The following is a 27,193-nucleotide window of genomic DNA, read 5'->3' as shown; positions in this document are numbered from 1 at the left end:
GTTTTTTTTTTTTTTTTTTTTTTGCTGTGACCAATGCTTAAAGGAAGAGGTGGGTACGGCTGAAGTGGGTCGTTGGTCGTGGTTGGGTCTGGTGTTTAGGTCGTTGGTCGTGGTTAGGTCGGTGTTTGGGTCGTGGTTGGGTTGTGGCTGAAGTGGGTTATTGGTCATCGGAAAAAAAAAAAAAAAAAAAAAAACCACAACAACCACAGTAATCCACGCCAAAAACCACAACCACCATAGTGACCCATGCCCAAAAAAAAAAAAAAAGCAACCACAGAACCCGCTGGATCACAACCCACCAGAAAAAATGAGCCACTGTGATGTGTGATGTTGATGTTGGGAGGAGGATGGTGTTTGGCCCTGAAGAGAGGAGAGAGCAGATGAGAAAGAGAGAAGGAAGAGAGAGAAGATAACAGAGAAAATGAGAGAGAGGAGAGAGAAAGTTTGCATCAGGTGAGAATAAATTATTATTATTATTTTTACAATACTGCTACAGTACAGTGCAATTCCAAAAGTAGAATTGCACTGTAGCAGTATTGCAAAAAAGGTTACAATACTTGGCATTAGCATTCCCTGATGCAGAGCATTTTGGGGCTTACAATGCCAAATTCCCCTTACATTTGGCATTAGCATTCCCCAGTGCTAATGCTCTAATAGAACTTAAAAAATTTCTGTTTTCAAGTCTGGTCAAACTTCCCAAAGTCATAAAACAACTCAACTTTAACAAATCACCAAAGGAAAAAAAATTATAGAATAAAAAAATCTTTGAAGGACTGAACTGTTGACACGCTCCAAATATATAGAATCGTTTGCCAAACTCCATAAATTAGCAAAGCAACTATCACCTAAGGCTTCCTAAGTCTTATTCAGCTGCCATGGGAGTAAACCCAAGCAACAAAACCAACAAACAAATGAAAAACTGCAGATTGAAAAAAAATAGTGTCAAAAATATAAAAATAGAAAATAGAAACGCACATCAAATGACTTCAAAATATATGGAAAAATCACCATAATTATCACGAGAGGCTGGTGACTCAGAGCACGTGGTTGCTTGAATCTAGCGATTGTGTTGGTATTGACATTAGTGATGATGTTAATGTACAGATGGTGACCTTTAGATGTTCTAATGCATTTTAGGGTTGGATTAGGACACTCTGATGCCTAGAGAAAGCAGAAAAAAATAGAAAGAATGGAGAGAGGGAGAGAGAAAAGGTCTAGGGCTATGTTAATCAGTCCCTCACCTTAGCACATATTTATATTAGGATTTATGACATGATTACAAGAACACTCTTATGCTAATATAAAATAACAAGAAGCTTCTCTGACATTTATATCCCTTTGAATTTAAATTTAAATGCCTTTAATTTACAAGTTGTAGCAGCATATATTTAATGTTTTTTAGTTACTTTTTTTTTATTACTTTTAGTTACTTTTCCTCATTTTTAATATGGTATAAATTAATGTGGATTCTATTCAATGATGCAGATATTGATGGTGAACGTCATAATTTCTCTTTTACATATGGATGATCTTTCTCTGAATTTGACGCATTGTGTCTCCCCAGAGAGAGATTCTAAATCATGCTACACCCATGCTTGGGAAAATAATGATCTCACTTCATGTGATGGAGGGAACAAAATGGTTATATCTTTCATGGGGATTCTACTTGATATATTAAATCGCAATCTTCCGTCAGCTGTGATTGAACTAGAGCAAGCATTGAGTGAGGATGTAATAATGGGTGGAAGACAGGCCTTAGAGTGGAGAGTCTCAATTGCTAGACGTTTCACTGAAGAGTGGGAATGGCGGTTGTCAACTTTGCAGCGCCTTTTACCATTATCCGAACGCCAGTGGAGATGGAAGGAAGCATTGACTGTATTACGTGCAGCCCCCTCAAAGCTACTCAACCTGTGAGTTAAATAAACTCTTTTCTGAAATTCATAAGATGAGTAACTGGTTCTTGCTCATGATATGCATGCTGTGTATCTTATTGAGTAATTCTAGTATGTCAGATGGTGGACTATAAAGCAAGTTTTGTTGCTCTAGGCCCTAGGTTAAAGTTTGTCAATTACTTCTAGTTAGACTTCACAATTTTGTCCTGTTGAAGTGCATATTTTATGATCCTCTGCAATGTCTGCATTCCAGATTTTCAAATTTTGGTTGCTGATAAACGAAGTAATAAAATATAGTGGATAATAAAAAATTTATATATTTGATATTAAGTTACTAAGAAAAGAGGATTCTCAACTCATCTATGATAGGGAATTGTGTAGTGGTCAGGAATTCTTAACAAGCAAATCTTTGAAGTTGTAGTATTCAATTTTCTGTTTCTTTTACCTTTGATTTATTCACTACCAATTGGAACATATAGGTTCATTATTTTTTATTGGTTGTGGTAATCTAATTCTTAACTTAGGTTTTGGTTGTGTACAGATCTGGGAATCTTTTGTTGTTTAAACAAATTTGTTCCGTATAGGGTCAAGTTAGGGTCAAGATCACACCACCTTGTGTAACTCTTCTTTTTATTTTTTATTTTTTTGATCAGTAAACAAAAACTTTATTGAAAAAAGGAAAATTACAAGAGGGAGAAAAACAACTTCCTTTGTACACGGAGTGTACAGGCAAGCAAAAGCCTACCCAAAATTACATAAATCTACGAAATCTAAAATAGAAGGTATTGCAAGACCACTCAAAGCAGTCTACCATTCAAATAAAGACAGAAGGAAAATGCTCTTCAACTCAATAATAGAATGCTCCTCCCCTTGAAAGATTCTATTATTCCGTTCTCTCCAAATGTTTCACATAATATACTGCAGAATAACATCCAAAACAAATGCTGACCTATGTCGCCCAACGCCTCTATGCCAACGAGCAACAAACTCAACCACTTGTTTAGGCATAACCCAAGCTATGAACTAAATACAAAGGACCATAAATTAGAGGCAAAAGGACAATGAATGAGTAGGTGGTCCACCGATTCTCAATCATTCTTACACATACAACACCCGGTGTAACTCTTCCTTAATATTACATAACCTAATAACTTTTTATTGGATTAATATTTTGAAAATCGTAATGTTGAATTACATATTCTCTATGTTTTTAACACACATGCCAAATTTCATGTTAATTGGATGTTCTCTACTTTTTGATCTATAAACTCATGTTCTATATATAATTTCAAAGTTTAAAAGATTTGAATTTTAAACATTTTATAGATGAGATAGTTATTATTTCTTATTGTCTTGATGATTTGCATGCATATAGGGTATAAGGTCGAAGGAGACAATGTAGTCCAATGGCAGATTTGTCAAAAAATACATCCAATAAAAAATTATTGAGTAGTGTAATATTGATAAAAATTACCCCAATTTAGGGCTGTCCAAATTTATCCGATCACCCGACCAACTTGAAGAACCGACTGGATCTGACCCGAAACTGGTCGACCTGGCTACTCTGGCTGGTCTTTATCACCAGAAACTGATTCCAGCATGGTTTTCAGACCCGAACCATTCATTGAACCGTAAAAGGGAGAGGTTCAAGGTTTTTAAGGTCGAACTGAGGTTGAACCAGGGTCGAACCGTGATGACGTCATAATTAATTTAATAATTATTTTAAATATATATAAAAACATTAAATTAATAAAAAATAGAAAAATTAACTAAAATAGTCATAAAGTTTTCATCCAATATAATGACATCAGCACTATCTTTTGCAACCTGAACAACATATCCATGAAAAGGGATCATTAAAGAATAAATTGACCCCAAAAAAATAAAAATGAAACCGAAGTAGGTAGCACAACAAAAGGCAATGATACAAGTCCAAAAGTATATAAGCCCATGCAAAATCAAAATGATACTGAATGACAAAGATTATGTGACGTATTGGGGAAAAAGAAAAACAAGTCAAGATGATAAAAACTTTACTATGACAGAATAGAGATCTGATATTATCTTGAATTTGTAGAATATAACCATTTAAAGAACACTGCATTATATAAGCAGCTGCTGATGTTCTGAGGCATTGTTCTATAGCTCTAGCTAGTTTGAAGTATCTATTACTGCTTCTATTACAAAAGCACAAGAAGACCTAAAAGTAAATGTAATCCATAAAACTTAAAAGTACAAAATAAAAATACATAAACAAGCCTACAAGTTACAGTACACAACTACACATTGTTTCTTACAAAAATACATAAAACTTATTTCTAAAAAACAACAACAAAACTTCAAACTCCAAGTTACACATTGTGTCTTACAAAAAGACATAGAAATTATTTCTAAAATACAAAATAGAACTTCAAAGTTCAAACAGAATTATTATGATGATAAATCATCAATGTCATGAAAGTTAGCATACTCATCATCATTCCCTGAAAATCCAGGAGGAGGGCCAATAGGCTGTCCAAATGTTCCCAACTCAATTCCTTCAACCTCATTGCTATCATCTACAGATTCTACACACAAGTTTGAACAAAATAAAAAGAAAAATCATTATAATTTTTACACAAGTTTGAAAAAAATAAAAGAAAAATCATTATAAGTTATCAAATTGTTTACATATAAACTAATCTTCAATATTAGAAGAAGGCTCTGCTGGATATGCACCCTCTTCATAAATTGCATTCTCCAACTCTTCATAATTAAGATATGGGTCTTCCTCTTCCACATATACCCAAAAATCAGTTTTGTCGATACTTGCATAATCAATGGGGTCAAAATTAAACTTTTTGTTGTAAAGCCTGTATCATAAAATGCCATGCTCATTATTGGAATTTGAACATAACTAGTAACTAACAATTACATTATATAAATGACTTCTTAAAAATTAATATAATGACAAGATATAATATTTAGTTACCTATGTTTCAATCGCAAGTTATGATGAACAAACACAAGATCATTGAGCCTTTGATGCTCCAACCTATTTCTCCTCTTAGAATGTATTTGGTCAAATAAACTCCAACAACGCTCACATCCAGAAGAGGCGGAAGTTTGGCTAAGGATTCTAATTGCCAATTTTTGCAAGTTTGGAGCATCAGCACCCCACAACTTCCACCATTCATCTGATTTTCATAACACAACGTAATCTAATATTAATCAACATAAACAAACAAACTTTCAATTGAATAATCACTTCAGTTATTCTAAGTTTCTAACTATAGTAACAAAACTAACTTTCAACATGAACAAAAAAACTAAGATTTGTTTATAGTATTAAAGTAAACTAATTACTTCTCACCTGGATGAGTGGTCGTGCTTGTTGACAATGCAAGATCTCTATCAAAGCTCCCAATACGGTCTCGAAAATATTGAGTTTCCTTAATTACTTTCTCTTTGTCACCATCATATTTTGTCCCAATGTAGTCCAAAACAGCCATATTTACTGCTGGTTTCCGACAAAAATTCTCCTCATCATATTGAAAAGCGGGATTTAACCAATATGCAGCAGCATGAAGATCTTTACGCAAATGTTTGTCCCAACGGTTTTTTATAATTGAGGTGTATGGCTTGTACAAGTGCTTCTTCATTCGGAAGATCTTCTTGATTCCCAACCGTGCTCTATGCATGCCCTCATACACATATCCTATTGCAGGCCTTTGATCAGAATCAACAATCCGTAACAAACGGATAAGTGGCGATGAAATCTTGACAAGAACATTAATATCATCCCAAAAAGAATTATCCAAAATGATAGAAACTACTTCTTTTGCCTTTGACTCTCTTGCCAATCTATTGTTCACAAAGAACTTGCTAGTCACTAAGGCTTGCAAGTCATGCTTATGCACATGAAGGCTTCCAAATGAAAGGAAAGTAGTAGCAAATCTTGTTGCTCCCATGCGTACAATATCTGTCCAACCAGGTCTCTTCCTCAACCAAGCAATCAAAGCCACATGATTATAAACAAAAACTATAACTTCGGTTGCGCGGCTTTTGAGTCTCTCCACATGAGGCATGTCTCCCATATCCTACAGCACAAGATTCAGGCAATGTGCTGCACAAGGAGACCAACTAATAGTTTTATACTTTTCACACAACAATTTACCAGCAGATACATAATTGGAAGCATTATCAGTAACCATGTGAACTATGTTTTTTGGACCAACCCATGTAACTACTTCATCAAACAATTTAAACAAGTTTTTGGTACTCTTCACAATATCTGAGGCATCAACTGATTTTATAAATACCATTCCCCTAGAACAATAAACAAGGAAATTAATCAATGACCTATGTCTAGTATCTGTCCAACCATCAGCCATAAGTGTACATCCAACTTTTGCCTAATGCCTACGTTGTGACTCAACCAACAACTGAACCTCTTTCTTTTGATCCCTCAACAAAGGGACCCGTACAGCATGATAAGATGGACCTTTGTAACCAGGACCAGCAGCAGCTATGACATCAATCATCTTTTGGTAGTACACTGAATTCTCACTACATTAAAAGAAAGGTAATTGTCATACAAAAACCTTGTAATAGCTATATCAGCTTGCCTCACCCTTTCTTTGCTTTGGAACACACTTTTAAGACCAGGTTGAGCTCCTGGGGTAGTTCTTGGAGCAAAGTAATTATCTACTGAGCTTGTATCCTTTCTTTTACCTAAAACAGGTTTTTTAGGCAACCCACTACTAAATACTTCTTGAACATCTTCATCTTCTTGTATATCACTATTTGTGGAAGGCACACTAAACATTTCTTCTTGACGTTGTTTCTCAGCTTTTTTCTTCAACTCAAACTCCTTCAAATATTCAAACATTTGGTATCTCACATCATGAGAAACCTTTTTACACGATCCAATATCACCTTTTATCCCCGCAAGGTGTCGTTTCATCCTATTAATACCCCCACCTTTATATGTTTGCCTACAATACACACATGTAAAAGTATTCCGTCCCTTCTCATCCTTACCAAGGCTAAAATGTTCCCAAGCCGGATCAACCTTTTCCCTTACTCTTGAACTAGACTTCACTACATTGGAATCAACTTCATGTGATGGAGTAGACCCGGTCTCTGTTTCCATTTTAATCTAAAAGACTAAACAACTAATCAAACACGCATAGACCCATCAATTTTTGAAATACAAATAGTCAAAGAATCACAACTTCATACACAGTCAAATTAACAAACTAATATACACAAAGTCATAGAGTCAAAGAATTATCATGTAACAAGAATTATCATGCCTTAGCATTTCTATTGCTACCTTAGACAGTTACACATTAAGCCAGCAACGTATGCTGTCTTGGACATTTTTCATACCAAAATTCTTTTGTCCTTTCCAGTTATAATTTGATTAAAAGTACACAACGGATGCTTATTCGAATCCTTACTTAGATGGTTGAGGAATTCCTGTCCCAAAAATTAAGGATTGTTATCACTAATTATCCAGTTAATTCATATGCCTTATCAAATTTCAGCAGCACCAACATCTCACTGATTGAATGATTTTGTGTCACCATATACAGCCATTTGATACTGCATACAAGAATTTGCAGAAGAAGTGAACCTAAATTTCTTTAATTTTTAGGTAAAAATAACATAACATCACTACCAAATATTCACTCTGTTGCTCCAATATGTAATTTCGCCAATAATTTATAGCATACCATCTCAAAAGCTAGACTTTAAGGAAGAATCATAGCACATCAAATAATATTAACAAACTTTTTTGTTTTTCTAAATGCCTAAAAATCAAAATAAGAAACAAAGAAATAAACTTGCCGTGATAAATGTGTGTGCTAGTCGACGGTGAAGGAATTGATTGTAACACGGCGATGAGCGTGAGAGAAATGAGGGAGCTGCGACGGCTGAGCGGCGATGCGTGAGCTGCGATTTGGGCTGCGACGGCTGAGCTGTGAGCTGCGATGGCGAGAGCGGCGATGCGTGAGCTGCAACGGCGACGAGGATCGCAGCGGCGACGAGGGAGAGGCAGAGACGAGAGAGTGAGGAAGAGGCAGAGAGATTTGAGAGACTAGGTTTAGTTTGAATCGTTTTAGCCTAGTTCAGGTTAGTAAATCACAATGCCCAAAATGACGCCACATTAGGTAAAAGAAAAAAAAAAAAAAAAAAAGAAGGACGAAACGACGCCGTTTTAGGCTAAAACAGCCCACCTGCTTGAACCGTGAGAACCGGTCACGGTTCACAGAACCGGCCAGTCGGACCGCGGTTCGGACGATTCCATGCTTTTTTTGCATGGAACGGTTTGTAACCTTAAATGGACCGTGAATCTGAACGGTTCACGAGTTTCCTGGTCGGACCGTACCGGGTTTAAAAACCATGGATTCCAGTGGGTTGGGTTTTGGTTTTCCTCCCCTAAAACTCGAAAAACCCGAACCGACCGAAAGATTTCGGCAAAATTTCCAGATGCCGGCCAAAATTTCTAGATTCTGGCCAAAATTTTCCAGAATCCAGCGAAAAACCCAGACTCCGGCACTATTTCCCTTAGATCCGGTGAGATTTTCACCGGATCTGGCGAAATCTCATTCAATCTGATGAGATTTTCGCCGGATCTGTGTTATTTCCACGCGTTTTCTCGCCGTCTTGAATTCGACCGACCTGCCCGCCACCCGTTGATGGTCTGAACCGCCCGACCGATTACTCTGGCGGGTCGGCGGCGGGTGACTTTTTTTCCCACCCGATTCTGGCGGGTCGGTTCCGGGTTGGGCACAAACCCGACCTGAAACGACCCGTGGACAGCCCTACCCCAATTGTACATTTATTTTTGGTAAGTAACAGAATTTTATTGAATGAAAAGGACTACTCTATGTTCATGATGATGTACAGAGACCACCTTGAAAAAATACAAGCATATTAGTTAGAAGATCTAAGAGAAAGCTCAAAATAAAAAATCGAAGTGCAATTGGTCAAACCCCATGTCCAAGCCCAATCAAACAAGGCACTGAGCAACAAAGACTTCAATTGATAAAGAGATCTCATAGTCTGCTCAAATATATAGTTATTTCTCTCCCTCCACACTAACCACATCACTTGCCCTGACACCAAATTCCATACATCAGAGGAATGTTTTCCAAACCAATTGTGCCATCCAAAAAGAAGGGATGCTACCTTGTTTGGCAACACCCAATGAATCCCAAAAATCATAAACACTCAATAATGCATAAGCAATCTCAAATTGGATCAAAAGATGATCTACTATTTCCCCACTACAATGACACATACGACACCAATTGACCAGCCGTAAACCCCCCTTAATGAGGTTATCAATTGTGAGAATCTTACCACACGCAGCTAACCACAAAAAGAATGACACCCTCTTAGGGACCTTAGTACACCAAATACTTTTCCATGGTAAAGAATGAGTATTGGTTCCACAAATAGCACTGTGAAAAGAGCAATCATCAAAATTGCCACTTCCCAGATGTCCTATCACCCCCCACCCCTGTTGGCAGCTTTGTATAAATGCAATCTAAAAATGAGTACACTATCCCCTCCTAATCATGAAAATCTCTATGAAAATGCAAACTTCTCACTATCCCCTGCGATGGGGGATCCAACACATTCGAAGTGGCAATCAAACAGATCAGGATATAGATCCTTTAAAGGAAGTTGGTCACTCCAAGGATCATACCAAAACTGAATACGATTGCCTTCATGAACCACAAAAACTACATCTGGGAGAAATTATTAATATTTTGAAAATCCCATTGTTAGATTACACTTTCTATTCGTTTTAACACGCATGCTGAACTTCATGTCAATTGAACGTTTTTAACTATCTGATTTATAAACTCATGTTCTATGTATGATTCTTAAAATACAAAAAATATGAAATTTAAACATTTCATAAATGATATGGTTATTGATATACAATCATCTTGATATTTTGCAAGCATTGAAGGTATAAGGAGAGGTCTCCTGATCAATTACAATCTTTGTTGATCCGTACCCTGTTTGATTGGTCTCGAGCATAGGACTTTACACATTGTACTTCCATTTTTGGGTTCCAAAACTCTTTAGGATCTTTTTCCTGATTGTTTGTAATTTTTAAATACTCAGTGTTCATCATCGTGAACATGAAGTATTTCTCGTTTCAATAAAACTTTGTTACTTATATCAGGTTTAACTTGAACTTGACTTTCACACACAAAAGCACTAGTTTATCCTTGACTCCTATATATTTAGTACCTTTAGGTGGGTGTTTTGTCCTAATCCATCTCTCTGGTTGGGCTGGCATATACATGCTTTGGTTAGGGGTAGATTGATTGAAATTTTAAAAGCCTGAGGGGTCAAGGCAGGGGTAAAGAGGTTCCTAGAAGGGTGTCTTTTTCTTATGGACAGTTGCTAGGGGTGGGATTCTCATAATAGATAACCTTGTTAAGAACTTGCCTCTTGTTAATTGGGGTTGCCTATGTGGTGTGAGGAGGAAACCGTGGATCATTTATTACTACATTGCAAGTTTGTCCATACCTTGTGGAGTGAAGTCTTCTACTTGTTTGGGGTTCAAAGGGTGATGCCGAAGACAGTAGTCTCTCTACTTCTACATGGTGGAATTGGTTGGGCATTCATTCTTCCAATGTTTGGAATATGGTACCGGCGTGTCTTATGTGGTTAACTTGGAAGGAATGCAATGCCTGAACATTTGTGGACACTGAAAGAATTGTGGACCTATTGAAGTCTTTACTAACTAGGACTTTATTTGGGTGGTCTCGTATTTGGCGGTTTAGGCATTGTACGTCTTTGCTTGATTTTATTAATTTTGTTAGCTTTTCCCTTTGATCTGTTTGTATCCCTTTTTCCTTTTTTTTTTTTTTTTTTTTTTTTTGTTTACTATCGTAAACAATAGTAAACTCATTGTACTTTTCTTATCAATAAAATTTTTATTACCTATAAAAAAAAGAAAAGAACAAAAAAAAGAGGTTTTTTATTTAATTGTGCTGGACTTATGCCTGTCTTGTTGCCCTGTTATAGCTAGACATTGGATGAGGACCCCAAGTCAAGTTGAATCAGTAACTACAGAAAATTATCAATTAATTGATTATATTAATGATGGTGATACCTAATTGTGCAGAGCTGAATATGATTATGTTCTTCTATTGTGCAGTTGCATGCAAAGAGCAAAGTATGACATTGGAGAAGAGGCGGTTCATCGATTTTCATTATCTGCTGAAGATAAAGCAACCCTTGAAGTAGTTGAATGGGTAGATAGCGCCTTCATAAGAGCTTCTGTATGATTCAGATCATCAACTTTTAACTATAAATTTAATGCTTTCATATATTACTGGTATATCTACAAATTGCTATTTTCTTTTCATTTTTTACTTTGAACCAGTCAATTGTATTTTGTTCATCATCGTGAACAGGATGTACTTTTTTTAATGAAATTATCTATTACCTATCAAAAATATAAATTAAAACATCAGAGGTTCTTATAGCAGCTAAGTTGTGGATGGTATCACTGAAGGTAGGAAGTGAAAGCTATGATAGTAATCATTGTTACTGTGTGATTTCGCGGCCTTTGGCATTTCAGACTGTTGCATGTTTTTGCTGTTAATTGTTCAAAGAATTAAGGTGCCCAACTATGTATGAATTATTTGAGGATGCTGTTGGGAGCATCTTTCAAAGAAAGGGGGATTTGGAACTTAATCATAGAACATGTGGAATGAAGATTGGGTGGTTAGAAGAAGATTTATTTGTCAAAGGAAGATTAGCTCTCTTGAAGAGTACTCTTTCTAGTTTGCCTATGTATGTTATGCATTTGTTCACCATTCCTACTTATCTGGCAAATAGAATTGAGAAGTTGTTGAGGTAGCTCTTTTTTTTTTTTTTGGAGGGGGGGTGGGGGTTTTTTTTGATAGGTAATCAAAGCTTTATTGACAAGAAAATAATAATGAGTTTACGACGTTAAACTCACTGCACAAAAAACCATGGCAAATATCATTTCACATATGAGAGGAAAATTGCAACCAAGACAAGATTCATTCAGAACTAAACATCAGTAGTCAACAAAAAGACACCAAATATCACAATACAGAGAAATCCAACACATAATATATGCTAAAACATTAATGTTGCATATATAGCATGATTAGAGAGAAATATCATTTTTTAGAAGTAATGACTTTGTCTTTATTGAGGGAGGGAGGGAGGGGGGGGGGTGGACTTTATACAGTGCGCACAAAAAATACTCATAAAAAATACAAAAACCAATCATTAGGTTTAAAGAGAAAGTGAATAAATAAAGTCTAAAACAGAATTCAAATCATTAGTGCCAATGATGCAAACCACTCAAACAAATCTCTTAAGAAACCAGATTTCAATTCTAGACCAGTTGACTATTTATGGTTACTTTCTTCGGTTATTCCTCTCCTTCCATACTGTCCACATAAAACAAAGAGGGCAGACTTCCATGCAAAAGAGCTTCTATTCTTGCTAAATCCACTACACCAACCAAATAAAACATCTATCACTCCCTTATGGATCACCCATTGTATTCTGAACATGGCAAAAGTAAAAGATCACAGCTCAGTAGCAACCAGCAATGAAGTAACAAATGGTCCACTATCTCGGTAGTGCATCTGCACATACAACAACAATTTACTAACCCCATGCCTCTTTTTATTAGATTCTTCCCTATCAGAATCCTCCATCATGCTACTGACCAGGCAAAGAAAGCAACTCTCTTTGGTACGTAAGTACACCCTATGCTCCTTCATGGAAAATTTGTACCATTAGAACCACAAAGAACTTTAAGTAGGATTTGACATCAAACATCCCATTACCTTTCAAACACCATTTTAGATGATCTCTGGCACCTCCACAAGAAATATTAGAATACAAGATACCAAAAAAAATTCAACCGACTCCAATTCCCAATCATTAAAACCACAGAAATCTAATATTTCATGGAGTCCCTCCAGCTATTTCATATAAGCATAATATGAAGCCTCTCTATCAACCACAATCGAGAACTATGGAAACAATTCTATCAATGCAAAGTCACCACACCAAATATCCTGTCAAAGTCCAGCCCTGCTTCCATCCCCAACCATGACTAGCGTAGCTCACATAGCTGTCCCATCCTGCTCTTATACTCTTCAAGAACCACACCCATGGGATCTCCAACATTCTCTGCAATCCAACACCCCCATTCGTCCCATAGTTTACACCAATCACACTTCTCCAAAGATGGTTTTCCTCCTCTTCAAAGCACCATAACCATGTCCCCAGTTGTGCTTGACTGAAGTTCCCAATTTCCTCACACTCCTAATCCTCCATTTTTCATGGAGAACACAAAGTATTCCANGTTTTCCTCCTCTTCAAAGCACCATAATCATGTCCCCAGTTGTGCTTGACTGAAGTTCCCAATTTCCTCACACTCCTAATCCTCCATTTTTCAATGGAGAACACAAAGTATTCCATCCCACCAGATGAAACTTAAAGTCATCTCTCAGGCACGCCTCCCCCCCACCCCCCCCCCAAAAAAAAAAAGAGATACCTCAACAACTTCTCAATTCTATTTGCCACATAAGTAGGAATGGTGAACAAATGCATAACATACATAGGCAAACTAGAAAGAGTACTCTTCAAGAAAGCTAATCTTCCTTTGACAAAAAATCTTCTTCCAACCACCCAATCTTCATTCCACATGTTCTATGATGAAGTTCCCAATTTCCTCACACTCCTAATCCTCCATTTTTCAACGGAGAACACAAAGTATTCCATCCCACCAGATGAAACTTAAAGTCATCTCTCAGGCACGCCTAAAAAAAAAAAAAAAGATGTTTGCCCATGGTTTCTTCAGTCTCTTAAAAAAGGGATTCATTTTTATTTTATTTTTCTAGGTAGAAGATGTAGTGTCTCGTGCTGCTGATGGGTCTTCTGCGGTACAAGATCTAGATTTTGCCTCTTTACGCTCCCAATTAGGTCCTTTGGCTGCAGTAAGTGCCTGCAATGTTAATCTCTATTCTCCTATTCTCAAATTCTGTGAAAGTTAATATTAAAATATCTTCCATGTGCTTATTGACTGATGTGTGTGTATTTTTTGCCAGATTCTTCTTTGTATAGACATTGCCGCTACTTCTGCAAGATCTGCAAAGATGTCCCAACAGCTTTTGAATAAGGTAATGCTCAACACCTACAAACATGGAATATTTACTTGGTGTGGCTGTAGTCAAAAGAACGGTATATCTTTTTTCTTCAAGTAATCTTTGTCTTGGTTTTGAAGGATTATTTGAATTTCTAGTTCCCTAGCAAATAAGAGGAGTTATTTAAAAAATTGTCAAGGAATTTTCACATGTTCTTTTTGATAGAATGATAGTGACACCTGTTTCATACTACTTTCTTTAAACTTTTCTGAGAATTTAATGATGTGAAGGATATAGTGGAAATTCCTTTCTTTTCATTTTTGTTTTTGTTTTTGTTTTTTAAATTATGGGTGATTCCTGTTGATTCCGTACCAAAATTTTCTTTTACCATTAATATGTTACTTTCCCTACACAAATCCTATCCCATAAACCTTTTCAGCATGCAACATTCCTTTCTTAAGTACGAAGCTAGTATGCAAGAATAAGCATATGTTTTTGGGAAGAAATTATTTTCCTTCATTGTTATCATCTGTCAGTAATGACTTCGTTTACTTGTACCAAAAATAATGTCTTCATTGTCATCCCTTAGTCTTCTTCTTTAGACTTTCTAGATTTTTTGAGCTTGAGATTGTAATTCTTTAGGAGTAGGCCAATTTGCATTTTGTGCTCTGATCTATCTTCTTTTTTGAATAAAATTATTTTTACTGCATCTGCCATATACTGAGCTTTGTTAGTTTCCCAGTATCAATTACTTTTTGAAATGTCCTTTACTTTGTCTTTTGATGGTTTTAGCCATAGTTTTTTTCCCCCTACAAGATAGATGTTGCCTTTGGCGTGGTTCTACTGTATGCATTGACTTGTATCATATGCAGGCGCAAGTTATGTTGTCAGAGATATATCCAGGAGGTGCTCCAAAGATGGGCTCTACTTACTGGGATCAAATCCTTGAAGTTGGAGTGATTACTGTTTCTCGGCGTGTCCTCAAGCGTTTACACGAGTTCTTGGAACAGGTAGAAGTTTATCTATGTATGTATTTTATTTTATTTTATGATGGAGAAGGAGTTCTTGTTAATATTGGTGTAGTTCTATATCTGAAGACTTATTCATAATACCAGTTAATTGACTGAGGCAACGAGAATCTGTGGAGAGAACTTTATCCTTACCTATGTCAATGGTCTTAAATTTGCCTTAGAAACTTTTACAAAAAAAGTAAGCAAGAAGATACTTAATTGGTTATTGATCCTGCTTTGTGGTCTGCTCTGCAGGATAGCCTTCCTGTCCTTCAGGCCCTTTTGTCTGGGGAAATGATCTTTTCTTTGTCTAAGGAGTCCCACCGACAGGGACAAAGGGAACGTGCTCTTGCAATGCTACATCAGATGATTGAAGATGCTCACAGGGGCAAGCGGCAGTTTTTAAGTGGTACCTTTTTCTTTTGGGGGAGGGTATATTATGGACTACCAGTATTTCCTTCTTTTTGGACATCTATTTTTTGACAGGTGGAGCTATGGGTTACACTTACTTTTTATTCCATGGCTTTAATGTGCCTTTATCCTGTAAAATTGTAGGTAAGCTTCATAATCTTGCAAGAGCAGTTGCTGATGAAGAAACAGAGCCTAATTTTTCGAAAGGGGAAGCCCCATCATCTGATCGAAAGGTTCTCCCCAATACTGACAAGGATGGCGTTCTTGGGCTTGGGTTAAGAGCTGTCAGACAGATACCCTTAAGCTCAATGGCTGGGGAAACTGGTGCACAACCTGTTAGTTATGATCTAAAAGATACTGGGAAGAGGTTGTATGGTTCTTTAAGTACCAAGGCCACAACGTATCTATCACAATTTATTCTCCATATTGCTGCAATTGGTGACATAGTTGACGGGACTGATACAACTCATGATTTCAATTTTTTTTCCCTTGTGTTCGAATGGCCTAAGGATGTAAGATCTTTTATTTCTTGCATTGAAGATTATCTTTGTTGTTTTGCTTATATATATAGATAGCTTCCATATCAATTGTAAGTTAACTTTTTGGAGAATGGAGTCTGGAAGCCTTATAGAGTGATAAAAAGAATAGATTAGAATAAATTTGGAAGTTCTTAAAAATTTAAGGGAGAAATAATTTAGATGCAAAGTGCATCATTAGCATGTAGTGAGCCTGCACATCATAGCACATCACTTTGGAACCGGGGAATATGTCCCACTGTGTTTATGCTCAACATTTACTTGTGTAATAGCCAACCAAAATACAAGCTTCTATAAAATGTTATATGATGAGCAATAGCAGAGCACACAAAAGACTGATAATTATTGGAACCATACCTTTTGACGTGCCCATCACACATGTTAATCAAGTTAAATATACATGATAATTATTAAGAAAACATAATTCAATGGGCCTTATGGATGAGGGTAATAGTGACAAAATTTGGGGAATGCCCTCTAATTTAATCATGATTTTTTTTTTGATTCTTACTAATTTTGTTAAATACTGCATATTACAAATAAATATATTAAAAGTCAGCTAATCATTCAATCGCAGTATTGATAGGTTAAGCCTTATATTTCCAATTAATTTAATTAGCACATTAATTGTATAACTCATGCATAAAGTGATTATCTATATGAATTATGAAATGATCAATCAGACTTGAACTTCAGCAAGGACAGGTAGGAAATAAGGTTCTCATTTACAAGATTATTTTCAGCAACCTTCAATAACCTTATCTTCCTTTTCGACATGATCATGTATATGCTAATGTATTATTGTGGTATTTTGCAGCTTTTAACTCGTCTGGTCTTTGACCGAGGCAGCACTGATGCCGCTGGAAAGGTTGCTGAAATTATGGGTGCTGATTTTGTGCATGAAGTGATTTCTGCATGTGTACCTCCAGTTTATCCTCCACGGTCTGGCCATGGATGGGCGTGCATTCCTGTCATTCCTACCTGCCCCAAGAGTGGCTCTGAAAATAAACTACTCTCCCCTTCTTCTAAAGAAGCTAAACCTAATTGTTACGGTCGTTCCTCAGTGACCCCCGGAATCCCTCTATACCCCCTCCAATTGGATATAGTAAAACATCTGGTTAAAATGTCTCCAGTGAGGGCTGTCTTAGCATGTGTTTTTGGGAGCAGTATATTGTACTCTGGCAGTGATTCTTCTATATCAGGCTCCTTAAATGATGGATTAGTTCAGGCACCTGATGCTGACAGGTTGTTTTATGAGTTTGCGCTTGATCAATCTGAGAGGTAAGATACATGCCCTAAGATTAATTTACACCAAGTTACACCTATGTCCGATGTGCATTATGATTATCTAGTTTAAGCTTGTAATTTGATGTCCAGGTTCCCAACTTTAAATCGATGGATACAAATGCAAACTAACCTTCATCGAGTCTCAGAATTTGCTGTAGCAACCAAGCAAACATCTGATCATACCAAGCGTAAACCTGAAGCAACATCTGCTATTAAGAGACTCCGTGAGCATGACAATGATACTGAGTCAGAAATTGATGACATTGTTTGCAGCACTAATGTTTCAACTGCTTTGCAAGACTTCAATGGTCAAGGGGATGCAGCTCCCGATCCTTGGCGTGATTCTTCAAAATCTGAGTTTGCTGAACTTGATAATACAGTTTTCCTTTCTTTTGATTGGGAGAATGAAGAACCTTATGAGAAAGCTGTTGAACGGTATCAGTGCTTATTGTTTTTTGTTTCTGCATCCCTTACCATATATTGATGGTTATCTTGTGTAGTTTTTCCACTTGTCTTCTTTGGTCATCTTTGTTCTGGTGTTGCAAGTTGCATATGATTGTTGGTTGTGCTGCTTGTGCATATGCATCCTAAATATAAAATTTGCAAGTCAAAAGTCTGAAACACTAAACTAAGTACAGGATACATTTCTTTTTCTCTTACCATATAAATGATTTTTCTCATATCACCTAGTAGTCTTTCACATGCTAATGATATATTCAACAATTGACTCTAGGGTGATTATAAAAATTTCCGTTTTAGGATGGTGTGTGTGTAATGGCGAGGTGGTAGATCATTTATTATTACATTGTACTGTTTATTCTGGTTATGGAAGCTCCAATTATCTGGGGAAGTAACTATGCCTATGTCCTCATTCTGAGAGTTGCCTAGAAACTAGTCTGAGAGGCTTGGGTGTGGTTCCTTCATAGCAAACCAAGAAACGTGCTCTGTTTTGTGAAGGCTAAAACAGAGTATTTATGGGAGGGTCCACGTTTTTCTTTGTTGAATCCAAAACTTTTGAATTTTCTATCGAAAAAGGTGGTACTTTTTATTCATTATGTATTCTGGAAAAAGGTCGAGTTTCTTCACGCTTTCACTCTGGGGAAGGAGAGTGCCAAGAGGCTGTTGTTTAACGTGGAAGAGTTGGCGTCTAAGCAATCATCTGTGCAGTTCTCTAGGATGTTTAGGGAAGGAAATAAGATTTTTATTATTCAGATGGGGTCCAGTGCTCGTGGAAATTTTTTGCTTGTTTCTGAACTCATTCATGGACAACGTAGAGGGTCCATAGTGATACCAGAAGGAAAATTGGGGAGAGGGTGGGGCGGTTTTGGTCTTCACCTAAGAAGACATTAGAAGATTCTCTTCTTCGGCAGGGACATTCCGGGATTAGAAACGGTGAACCCAAGCATCCTGCTGTGGTGGTACAGGAGGGGCGGCAGAAAAACTTTGGAATCAGAAACTGTAAACACAAGCATCCTGCTGTGGTGGTGCTGGAGGGGTGGCAGAGGAACAATGGTTTTGTGAATAAAGGGAAGGAGATAGTTCCGGAATTCCAAAATTTGAAAATCCCAAATTCTAGTGGTATTCTCTGTGATCTTAGCAATGATCTTCTTGGAAAAGAAATTGATGGGTTTGGGGCAGAAGTCATGTTAGTTATAAATGGCATCGTTACCAATGGTATTAAAGGGAAGTTGACCTTGGATATTTTTTTCCGTGTGGAACGTGGGTCTGAGGGGAAGTGGGGTGTTATTTTTTCAGAGGTCAAGGAAGTGGGCTTAAAGCCCAGGGGTCAGCCAGCTCTTTCTAAAGAGCCAGCCCCTGCTAGAGAGAACAGGTCCATCCTTAAACCTGCTTGGAAGCCTCGTGGCATCTTCATAGGCCATACTGGGTCTAATCATAAGCCTAAAGCCCAGCAGCCAGCCTCTTCTTTAAATCACAAGCATGTGAGAAGTCCTTCAGTAGTGCTTCCATGTGTGCCGAATGTCTCTTCTCTTTCCCAAGTTGACCCCAAGTCTCATATTCCTGCTGAGGTGGTGCCGGTGAACATGGTGGTGATTTCTTCCTATGCCGATGATGTTGCATGCTCTGATATTGGCAAATCTGAGTCTGCAATCCAAACCCAAAGGTTAGTTCTGTTTTTCTGGAACCACAAGTGCTAAATCCAGCTTGCAACCCTCTTGCAGAACCAGTTCTGGTCAACGAGGTGCGCAATTTTGAGAAAACTGAGAACCCACATGCTGATTTAGTCTCCACTCCACTAATACGCACCGATATGGTGGTTCCGGAGTCTAATTCTGGTGTCAATAATGCGCTGGTTTAGCAACAGATCAAGCATCTCTTACTTGATATTGTTGCGGACTCGAATAAATTACCGGGCTTCTCAGACAAGTGGTTCTTAGAACTTGGTGATGGGAAGAGGGTGGTGGTGTTGATGGAGATCGAGAGACAGCCTTCAGGCTTTTTTAAGGGCCCTGTTTTGGATGAGCTTAATGCCATGGATTATTCAGGAAATTCTTTGAGGCCTTCAGAGGTACAATCTGAGTGGGATGGGGTGTTAGTGGAGGAGGTAGATTCAGAGAGTTGGTCAGAAGGTGGTGAGATGGTTGTATTTGATCGATGAGGTTTGGATTTTTCTGAACCCTTAAATGGGACTTCGTTAGCTATATCGAAGTCTATTGAGACCCAAGAAGTCGATAATGTTTCTGGTTTTTTGGAAGATGGTCGTTTAGAATTCATTCTAGTTTGTCACCATGGTTTCAGAAAAAAGTTTCAGGATTTTGGCTCTTTTTTTGGAGACTTCAGTTGAAGGTTTGGAAGAACTGCATCTAATTTCCTCTTTTTTTGGAGACTTTAGACAAAGGGCTGCTGCGAATGCTTTGAGTAAAAAAACAAAGGGTGGAGGTAAGGGTTTAAGGGAGTTGAGGAGCCTGGTGAGCTTTATTAACTATGATTCTGTTTCTGGTAAAGCAAGAGGTTCCAATAGGGAAAGCGCTCTGATTGTGTCCCAATGAATTTGAAGATAATCTCTTGGAATGTGAGGGGGCTGAATGAGAAGGATTAAATACTCCAAATTAGGAACCTTATTAGAATTTGGAGAGCTGATGTCATTTGCTTGCAGGAGACTAAGATGGAGCTTATCTCTAGGGGTTTTATTAAAAGTATTTGGGGTTGTCATCATGTTGATTGGGTATACTTGAGCTCAATAGGCGCATTAGGTGGGATTTTGGTCATGTGGGATAGGAGGGTGGTGGAGAAGTTGGAAGAAGCTGTGGGTGATTTTTTGGTGTCCTGTAGATTTAGGAATGTGGGAGATAATTTTGAATGGGCATTCACTGGTGTGTATGGTCCTAATGTTGATAGGGAGAAGAGGCTGATGTGGGAGGAGTTAGCGGGTCTTTATAGTTGGTGGAATTTGCCATGGTGAGTGGGTGGCGATTTCAATGCGATTTGATTTTCTTCCGAACGTTTGGGGGCAGAGAACTTCACTCAAAGTATGTATATTTTTCTGATTTCATCTCTCTTAATGGGTAAATGGATATCCCTTTAGAGGGTGGTAGTTTCAATTGGTCAAACTCTTGGCTGGCTCTAGGATAGATTGCTTCCTCTTTTCTTCAGAATGGGAGGAACACTATCCAAATATTCATCAAAATAGGTTGGGTAGAGTTCTATCAGACCACTTCCCCATTTCTTTGGAGGGCCGGGATATTCATAGGGGTTGTAGGCCTTTTTGTTTTGAGAACATGTGGCTCCAAGTGGATGATTTTATGGAGAAGGTGAAAAATTGGTGGGACTCGTATCATTGTTTTGGAACTCCAAGTTACAGGTTTGCCATGAAATTGAAAGCTTTAAAGGGAGATTTAAAAAAGTGGAATGAATCCAAGTTTGGCAATGTCACTGTTAAGAGAATTAAACTATGGAATGATCTGATTGCCCTGGATTCTAAGGAGGAGAGGGTGTCTCTTTCTGATGATGAGAAGCGCAATGAAGAGAGAATTCGCTTGGAGATTGAGAGGATTGCTTTGTTGGAGGGGATTAGTTGGAGGCAAAAATGGAGGGTGCTATGGTTAAGGGAGGGGGACAGCAATATGAAATTCTTTCACCAGATGGCTAATTCTAATAGAAGGAGTAACAGTATTGGCAGTTTAAATATTGATGGAGTGTTGACATCAGATCAAGAAGTTATTGAAGAGGGTATTGTTCGATTCTATAAAAGTCTTTACTCGGAAGATAAGCTCATTCGCCCTCATCTGGATGTGCTGAATTTTTCGGAGATTTTTGAGGATAAGGCTGGCTGGTTGGAAAGACCTTTTGAGGAAGCTGAGATTTTTGGAGTGGTCATGGATTTTGATTGTGATAAAGCTCCTGGTCCTGATGGATTCCCTTTGGCATTTTTTCAGACTTGCTGGGCCATTATCAAAACTGATTTGTTGGAGATTTTTCAGTACTTTTTTGATAATGCTTAATTTGAGAAAAGCTTGAATGCTACTTTCATCTCTTTAATTCCTAAAAAATCTGATGCAATGGAGGTAAGGGATTTTTGGCCTATTAGTCTAATTGGAGGGGTGTACAAAATTATTGCTAAAGTTTTAGCTAACAGGTTGAAAATGGTGCTTGGGGATATTGTTCATGAATCTCAAAACGCTTTTATCAAAGGAAGACAAATTTTAGATTTTGTTCTTATTGCCAATGAATGCTTGGATAGCAGGTTGAAATCAGGAGTTCTTGGGGTGTTGTGTAAGACTGATGTAGAGAAGGCTTATGATCATGTGAATTGGGACTTTCTAATTTATATGTCGGATTGTTGTGGTTTTCATGAAAAATGGGGAAGATGGGTTTTCTTTTGCATCTCTACTGTTAAATTCTCCATTCTCATTAATGGATCTCTGTGTGGTTTTTTTGAAAGCTCTAGAGGTTTAAGACAAGGTGATCCATTGTCCCCTTTATTGTTTGTCATTGTTATGAATGCTTTTAGTAAAATGTTGGATAAGGCAGTGAGGGATGGGCTCATGTCTGGATTTAGGGTGGGTCCTTCAGGTAACTCTTTGCAAGTGACACACCTCTCTGCTGATGATACCCTGGTCTTATGTGATGCTGATCTTGGTCAGATTTTGTTTCTCCAGCTGGTGCTGTTTTGGTTTGAAATAGTTTCTGGGCTGAAAATTAATATGGATAAGTCTGAATTGGTCCCTGTGGGTGTGGTTCCAAATATAGTAGATATGGTGGATGTGCTAGAGTGCAAGCGAGGCTCCCTTCCAATGAAGTATCTAGGTCTTCCTTTGGGTGCTAATGTCAGAGATAGATCTATTTGGAATCCAATTATTGAGAAGGTGGAGAGGAGGTTAGCAGGTTGGAATTGACTGTATCTCTCAAAAGGAGGTAAAGTTACTCTTATTAAGAGTACTTTGTCCAATCTTCCAACTTATTTTCTCTCTCTTTTTCCTATCCCAGTGGCGGTTGCAAACTGTATTGAGCAACTTCAACGGAATTTTCTTTGGAGTGGTATGGGGGATGTTAAAAAAACTCACCTAGTGAAATGGGCCACAGTTTGCACTCCTCTTCATTCTGGAGGTTTAGCTATTAGAAGTCTGAGAAGTTTTAATAAAGCCTTGTTTGGAAATTTGGGAATGAGCGACAGGCCTTGTGGAGGAGAGTGATAGGGGCAAAATATGGTTGTGAAGGGGGATGTTGGTGCTCTCTTCTCGTTATTGGCCCTGATGGTGTTAGTTTATGGAAGTCTATTAGTTGTGGTTGGCCTTCTTTTGTTCGTCACATCCAATTTGAGGTTGGGGCCGGGTTTACTGTTAGATTTTGGCAGGATATTTGGTGTGGGGCACTTCTTTGTGTTTGCTCTATCCAAGAATTTTTTCTTTAAGTCGAAATAAGGAGGCCTCGGTGGCTGAGTTGATGAAGTTCCCAAATGGTGTTCTTTTTTGGGATCTTACTTTTAGAAGATATAGCGAAGATTGGGATTTGGAATCCTTCTACAGTTTAATGTCTAGAATTTATGGAGCTTCTTTGAAAGGAGTTGGGGACAATAAGATGTGTTGGAAACCTGCTAAGGGAAAAGGTTTTGTTGTTTGTTCTTATTACCAGGTGCTGACTAAAAGTTTCAACCAGTCTTTCCCTTGGAAGACTGTTTGGAAGTCTAAGGTCCCCTCTAGAGTTGCGTTTTTTATGTGGACTGCAGCTTTGGGGAATATTTTGACTATTGATTATCTTAGGAAACGGAAGATTTTGATTTTGGATTGGTGTTGTATGTGTAAAAGAAATGGGGAATTAGTTGACCACCTCCTCATCCATTGCTCTATTGCTTTTGATGTATAATCAATGGTGTTTACTCTGTTTGACATTCATTGGGTTATGCTGAAAACAGTGGTGGAGCTGTTTGCTTGTTGGCAAGAAAAGTTTGGGAGGCATCGGAATTCTGCTATTTGGATGACTGTGCTCCATTGTTTGATGTGGTGCATTTGGAGGGAGAGGAATAACCGGCATTTTGAGGATTTAGAGAGATCAGTTTCTGATCTTAAACTCTTCTTCCTTAAGACTCTTCTGGATTGGGTTACAGTGTTTGGCTTTCGTTCTTTTTCTTCAATCTATGGTTTCATGGACTTTTGTACTTTATGCACTTTATTTGTTTTTGTCCTTGATGTTTACTTCCTGTATACTCAAGTGACACCCCTCTTTTTTTAATATATTTTTATTACTTATCAAAAAAAAAAAAAAAAAAAAAATAAGTGACACCCCTCTTTTTTTAATATATTTTTATTACTTATCAAAAAAAAAAAAAAAAAAAAAAAGTTGCATATGAAATGTAATCACCACCAGGATTGCTTGGATGTTTCAGCTATTAAATCTGGTAACTGTGATACTTAATTATGATTTGATAAAATAAGAAATAAGAAAATAAAAAGGGTCAAATAAAGATGCATCAAATCTTAGATCTTAATCAGAACTTTCTGTACAGATTGTGAATTTCATTTTAAGCCTCTAGGAAGTTTGTATGTAGAAGTTTCCAGTTTTCTCAGGGCATATTGGTGAGAAAACATGTGGATGCTAATAGTTTTTAACATGACAAATAAACAAAATGAGTGCTTCTCCTACCAAGTTTTCCTCTTAACATAGTTTTCACATTGTTTATTTATTTATTTATTTATTTTTTTTTTTTTGTGCTTTATGTGTTTTTTGTTTTGGGGTGGGGGTTGGGGGCTTTACAAGGCCCTTTTTGTCATGTTTGAAAATTTTTAGTGTTTATAGTTGTTTTTATCACTACTTTTAGTAATATTTGTTAGAATTATATTTAAATGATTAAATTCACAATTTTCTAACAACTCAAACATTTGGGACATTTGGTAATTTAACATGGTATTAGAGTATGAGATCCTGATTTTGATCATTGACTTTACTCTACCTCCCATTTAAAATGTTAAAAATCCCACATTTTAGGCCCCACTTATTGAGGAGTTTAGGCCCACATGTGAAAGCACTGAAAGGGGCGTGTTAGAATTATGGTTAAATGATTAGATTCATCATTTCCTGACAGCTTAAGCTTTTGGGACAATCAGTAATTTAACAATATTCTTGGCCCTTCCTATCTTTAATAGGTTGATTGATGAAGGAAAACTAATGGATGCTCTTGCACTTTCGGATCGCTTTCTACGTAACGGAGCCTCAGACTGTTTACTTAAGCTACTCATTGAACGTGGGGAAGAGAATCATTCAATCTCTGGACAGCCTCAAGGATATGGGGGCCACAACATCTGGAGCAATAGTTGGCAGTATTGCCTGCGGTTGAAGGACAAACAACTGGCTGCTAGACTTGCACTCAAGTATGTATGGGTGTTTTCCATTAATGTGGTAAATGCTTGCTTAAATTTTGGAATACACCTAGATAATTGTTTATGGCCAGCTTCGCTTTTTGATTTTGTTATTCAAATGTGAAGCAGTTCTTTTTTTTATTCTTTCTCCTTGTTAGCCCTTGCCATCTGATATTTAAGAATTTAAAACTACTACTCTGTTAGTGTCTGCTTGATATACATTTTTTGTCCACATCCTGACCACTTAAGCATTTAGGGTTATTAGTTTTGAACATGGTACCAGAGCTAACCCCAAGGAGTAGCACAATTGGCTGGAGATGACGCTTCTTGTAGTTAAGGTCTCCAGTTAAAGACTTGAAGTTTCCCCTTCCTCCACCCTTGGGGCTGAAAACTCACTTATCCAAAAAAAAAAAAAAAAAAAAAGTACTAGAGGTTGGTTTGTTTAAAAGGTCTAGTGGTCGAACCCTGGGTTGGGAGCCTACTTGTTTGAGATTTGGTTTTGGTGTTTGTTTTTGTTTCTGTTGCCATTACGGGTCTCTGTGCGCGTGCGCGTGCGCATGTCTATCCTTTTTTTATCCTGTCCTCCCATTCCTTTGTGATCTTTGCCTTTTGTTCTATGTCACATTTTACAACTAGCAAACCTTTCTTACAATATATCACTCTCATTGTATCTTCTGTTCTACACCATTGATGGGGATATACAATATACTTGCATTTATGATGGTTTCTGTGAGATATGTTATGCGTCTCCCTGTAAGTTGAATCTTAAGACTCACATTTTATTCCAGGTATATGCACAGATGGGAGCTTGATGCTGCTTTGGATGTTTTGACCATGTGCAGCTGCCACCTGCCACAAAGCGATCCACTTAGGAATGAGGTGCTGGCTTGTTTGTTATTTGTTTCATTTTATTTTATTTATTGTAAATTGTTGTGTTGATTCGTTTGCATGAAGCTTGGTATGTTACCTTTATGCTGGTGTTAAATTTCTTTGGTAACATAAATTTTTTGGTTGCTTAGGTCTTGCATATGAAACAAGCTTTACAGAGGTACAGCCACATATTAAGTGCAGATGATCATCATAGCAGCTGGCAAGAGGTTGTTATTCTCTCCTGTATCTGGAATAAGATGAAAAGTTTGGAATAAGTGGTCTATAAGTGGTACTTTCCTGCTAGGAATTATTTCTCCCTAATACTCTTTAAATTGCAGGTTGAAGCAGAATGTAAGGAAGATCCTGAGGGCTTAGCACTTAGACTAGCTGGAAAGGGAGCTGTTTCTGCTGCTTTAGAAGTGGCTGAAAGTGCTGGATTATCTATAGACTTGCGGAGAGAACTGAAGGGCCGGCAACTTGTGAAGCTTCTCACTGCAGATCCTCTAAATGGTGGAGGTCCAGCAGAAGCTTCTCGGTTTCTTTCTTCACTACGTGACTCTGATGATGCTCTACCAGTTGCCATGGGTGCAATGCAGTTGCTACCCAATTTACGGTCAAAGCAACTTCTTGTAACTACTTGTTGCCCTTTACTTTGTAGACGTGATTGGATTACATTCCTTTTTTTATTATTTTATTTTATTTATTTTTAATTTTTTTATAATATTTATTTGGGTATAGAATTTTGTGTTCCTTCATTGTGACTTTCTTTTGTGCCTTTTCGAAGGTTCACTTTTTTTTGAAGCGAAGAGAAGGAAATCTCTCAGATGTTGAGGTTTCGCGGCTTAACTCATGGGCCTTGGGTCTTCGTGTTTTGGCTGCCTTGCCTTTGCCGTGGCAGCAAAGATGTTCTTCATTGCATGAGCACCCTCATTTGATACTGGAGGTGCTTCTGATGAGAAAACAACTGCAATCTGCTGCTCTGGTATTGTAATTCTTACTTGGACAACTTCTTAGATGCCTTAACTGACATGAGTTTTTCTTATATATATATATATGTTTTTTTTTTTTTTTTTTTTTTTTTTTTTTGCTTACAACGAGTGGGGTGGGGGCATTTGAACTCAGGTTCTGTCCATGGGAAAACTGGGCAGTTCCTTTGTGCTACAAGGCTCTTGGCAAATTCTTTTCCTCTGTTACTTATTTACATTATGTTTGGATTAT

General features: G+C 37.5%; 1 protein-coding gene across 2 annotated transcripts in view; it reads left to right on the top strand.

The window, feature by feature from the left end:
* The first annotated feature begins 241 nt into the window (after positions 1 to 241).
* The window catches only part of LOC111998469 (uncharacterized), a 43,286-nt gene continuing 16,334 nt past the window's right edge, over positions 242 to 27,193 (top strand). The window contains exons 1-15 of one of the 2 annotated variants that reach the window (XM_065778241.1): positions 242 to 453; positions 1,486 to 1,910; positions 11,068 to 11,164; positions 13,808 to 13,903; positions 14,015 to 14,086; positions 14,923 to 15,060; positions 15,316 to 15,469; positions 15,616 to 15,983; positions 16,825 to 17,288; positions 17,385 to 17,729; positions 24,893 to 25,117; positions 25,894 to 25,984; positions 26,125 to 26,202; positions 26,314 to 26,604; positions 26,760 to 26,957. In XM_065778241.1, coding sequence (XP_065634313.1) covers positions 1,492 to 1,910; positions 11,068 to 11,164; positions 13,808 to 13,903; positions 14,015 to 14,086; positions 14,923 to 15,060; positions 15,316 to 15,469; positions 15,616 to 15,983; positions 16,825 to 17,288; positions 17,385 to 17,729; positions 24,893 to 25,117; positions 25,894 to 25,984; positions 26,125 to 26,202; positions 26,314 to 26,604; positions 26,760 to 26,957 — 3,036 coding nt within the window. In that variant the 5' untranslated portion in view covers positions 242 to 453; positions 1,486 to 1,491. Of the gene's footprint in view, positions 454 to 1,485; positions 1,911 to 11,067; positions 11,192 to 13,807; positions 13,904 to 14,014; positions 14,087 to 14,922; positions 15,061 to 15,315; positions 15,470 to 15,615; positions 15,984 to 16,824; positions 17,289 to 17,384; positions 17,730 to 24,892; positions 25,118 to 25,893; positions 25,985 to 26,124; positions 26,203 to 26,313; positions 26,605 to 26,759; positions 26,958 to 27,193 lie in introns of both variants that reach the window. The other variant, XM_065778240.1, reaches the window with a different exon arrangement.

Source organism: Quercus suber, unplaced genomic scaffold (genome assembly GCF_002906115.3).
Source record: "Quercus suber isolate HL8 unplaced genomic scaffold, Cork oak 2.0 scaffold_176, whole genome shotgun sequence".
Taxonomy (NCBI): domain Eukaryota; kingdom Viridiplantae; phylum Streptophyta; class Magnoliopsida; order Fagales; family Fagaceae; genus Quercus; species Quercus suber.
The sequence above is the reverse complement of the archived record's forward strand: the minus strand, read 5'-3'. Positions and strand labels throughout refer to the sequence as shown.